The sequence below is a fragment of the Lepidothrix coronata genome, unplaced genomic scaffold, assembly GCF_001604755.1.
Source record: "Lepidothrix coronata isolate B3197 unplaced genomic scaffold, Lepidothrix_coronata-1.0 Scaffold613, whole genome shotgun sequence".
Taxonomy (NCBI): Eukaryota; Metazoa; Chordata; class Aves; order Passeriformes; family Pipridae; genus Lepidothrix; species Lepidothrix coronata.
In genome coordinates, this window is record NW_016690793.1 from 4,313 (window position 1) to 7,573 (window position 3,261).

At 61.9% G+C, this 3,261-nt stretch overlaps 1 protein-coding gene across 1 annotated transcript; it reads right to left on the minus strand.

The window, feature by feature from the left end:
* Positions 1 to 462: 462 nt before the first annotated feature.
* CDC42EP2 (CDC42 effector protein 2) lies at positions 463 to 1,125 on the minus strand. The gene has a single exon (XM_017839963.1). The coding sequence runs from the start codon at positions 1,123 to 1,125 to the stop codon at positions 469 to 471; it is 657 nt and encodes a 218-aa protein (XP_017695452.1). The 3' UTR covers positions 463 to 468.
* Between the last annotated feature and the right edge of the window lie 2,136 nt (positions 1,126 to 3,261).

Below are 3,261 nucleotides of genomic sequence, written 5' to 3' on the forward strand. Positions count from 1 at the left end.
CACCATCACCTTCACCACCATCACCTTCATCACCATCACCTCCACCACCATCAGCACCATCAGCACCATCACCTTCATCACCATCACCTCCACCACCATCACCTCCACCACCATCACCTCCATAACCATCACCTTCATCACCACCATCACTGTCACCATCACCATCACCTCCATAACCATCAACACCATCACCATCACCTCCATCACTGTCACCACCATCACCACTGTCACCTCCATCACCTCCATCATCATCACCATCACCACCATCACCTCCATCATCATCACCACCACCGTCACTGTTACCATCACCTCCAACAACCATCACCTCCATAACCATCACCACCATCACCACCATCACCTCCATCACCACTGTCGCCTCCATCACCTTCATCTCCACCACCACCATCCCCACCATCCCCACCATCTCCACCGTCACCTCCCTCCCCGTTTCCTCACCCGGCTCCGCCCTCACGTCGGGATCTCGGTCACGGCGCCGCCGCCCCCTCTCTCCGCCTGGTGCTTGTCCATGACCTGCAGCACGTCCTCCAGGATGGAGGGCCCCAGGTCCACGTGCAGGGACAGGAGGGACCCGGCGTGGGACAGGAAGGGCGGCTCCTCCTCCCCGTCGGCGCCGGCGAAGCCGTTGGCGGGCGCGGCGAGCCGGGGGGGCTCCTCTGCCGGGGCGGCACCGCCCGGCACCGGCTCCGCCGCCGGGGCCTCGTCGAGGTGCAGGCGCGGGGGCTTCGGGGGGGCCTGTGCCGGGGGCAGGGTGAGCGCCTGCGGCCCCCCCAGCGCCGGCAGCGAGATGGCGTTTTTGAGCAGCGGCGACGGCGCCGCCGCCTCGCCCGCGCTCATGGTGGCCGTGCGCGAGAAGGAGAACGGCGCCGGCGCCGCCTCGGCACCGCCGGCGCCGCCGCCCTCGTGGCGCGGCAGGAGGTGGAACTTGCCCTGCAGGAAGGAGGTGTCCCCGAACATGTCGCTCTCGCCGCCGCTGCCCACGTGGATGGTGTGGCGGAAGTCGCCGAGGGGGGGGCTGATCATGTCCGAGGAGAGGATGTCCCGCAGCTTCTCCTTCTTGCCCTTCCGGCTGCCCCTCTTCAGGTAGATCGGCACCTTGGTGGCCATGGCGCCGGCGCCCCCCCGGCCCGCGGCGGGCGCGGCCTCAGCGCCGGCGGGGCCGGAACCGCCTGGAAAACGGGCGAGAAAAGGGGGGAAATGGTGAAACTCGAGTTCCGGCACATCCGAGGACCCTCGACGTCTGGAATGAATTCCAGACCTTTGGTGGCCGTGGCGGTGCCAGGGTTGGACGCCCAACCCAACCCAACCCAACCCACTAAAATCAGCTGCAAAACGAGCAAAAAAAGAGGGAAAATGGTTAAACCCGAGTTCCAGCACATCCGAGGATCCTCGATGTCTGGAATGAATTCCAGACCTTTGGTGGCCGTGGCGGTGCCAGGGTTGGACGCCCAACCCAACCCAACCCAACCCAACCCACTGTGGCCTTGGCACTAAAACCAGCTGCAAAACGAGCAGAAAAAGGAGGAAAATGGTTAAACCCGAGTTCTGGCACATCCGAGGATCCTCGACATCGACACGGCCCGGGAATGAATTCCAGGCATTCCCTGTTCCCCATCCAAGGCTCGCTGGCCAAGGCACCGGCACCAAAACAAGCCGGGAATGAAATCCAGGTGCTCGGGGCCTCGGGATGGGCCCCGAGGGGCGGGAAAGCCCCGGGCAGAGCCGGAGATCCGGGAGCGTTCCCGCTTTTAGGAGCTCAGGGTCGGGAGAGCGGAGCCGCCCTGGGATGTGACACCAGGAGGGGCCGTTCCCGGCTGGAATTCCGCCCTGCCCGGGGCCAAAGAGCCGCAGGAATCCGGGGGAGGATTTATCCCTAAAAATGTCATGGGAACACCCCGAGGGAGGGAAGATCCCAGTTCACCTTCCGGAACCACCTCGGGGGTCCAATCCTAGTGAGCACTCCCTTATTCCTTCTTCCTAGGGAGCATTCCCTGTTTTCAGGGCATGTTCCCTCATTATTCCCTGTTTTCAGGGCATGTTCCCTCATTATTCCCTGTTTTCAGGGCATGTTCCCTCGTTATTCCCTGTTTTCAGGGCATGTTCCCTCATTATTCCCTGTTTTCAGGGCATGTTCCCTCATTATTCCCTGTTTTCAGGGCGTGTTCCCTCGTTATTCCCTGTTTTCAGGGCATGTTCCCTCATTATTCCCTGTTTTCAGGGCATGTTCCCTCGTTATTCCCTGTTTTCAGGGCATGTTCCCTCATTATTCCCTGTTTTCAGGGCATGTTCCCTCGTTATTCCCTGTTTTCAGGGCATGTTCCCTCATTATTCCCTGTTTTCAGGGCATGTTCCCTCTATTCCCCATTGTCCCCCCATTCCCTCCTCCCGGTGCCGACAGATCCAATTTTGTGCCGCTACAACCGGAGTCGCTCCCGAGGCCGGAAGCCCCCGAGTGCTCTGATCCCACCTCCCGCTCCCTCCTTCCCTCTCTTTGGGGAGCATTCCCTGTTTTCAGGGCAGGCTCCCTCATTATTCCTCATTTCCAGGGAATATCCCCTCGTTACTCCCCCCCTTCCCTCCCCTCGGAGCCCCCACACCCCCCCCGAGTGCTCCGACCCCACCTCCCGCTCCCTCAGCCCCTCTTTCTGGGGAACAATCCCTGTGTTTTCCCTGGAAATAGGGCGTGTTCCCTCAGAATTCCCTGTTTTCCCCCATTCCCCCCCTCACAGACCCGCGCCGGTGCCGCCACAGCCGGAGTCGCTCCCGAGGCCGCCGGAGATCCCGGAGCGAGGCGGGAGGGTGGGAATGAGCCTCGGGAGGGTGGGAATGAGCCTCGGGAAGGAGGGAACGATCCTTGGGAAGGCAGGAATGATCCTCGGGAGGGAACAGGCCCTGGGAGTGTCCCGGCCGCTCCCAGCCCGACGCCGGCGGATCCGGGCAGGGAAAATCCTGACGGTGCGGAATCCGGCGCCGCTAATCCCGGGATTAACGGCGGGGACGGGTCGGGGGCGGCCCGGAGGTGACGGACACGGGGAGCGGGGAAGGAGATCCCGGAGATCCCAGGAATCCACAGGCCTGGCACGGCCGGGAAAAACACCGGCACCGGTAAAAGAAAAAGGGGGGAAAATACGGGATTGGGGGGGAAAAAGGGGGGTTTGTAGGGAAAAAAGGTGGATTTTTTAGGGAATAAACAGGGAGGCGTGGGAAAAAGTGGGGGAAAAGGATGGATTCGTAAGGAAAATG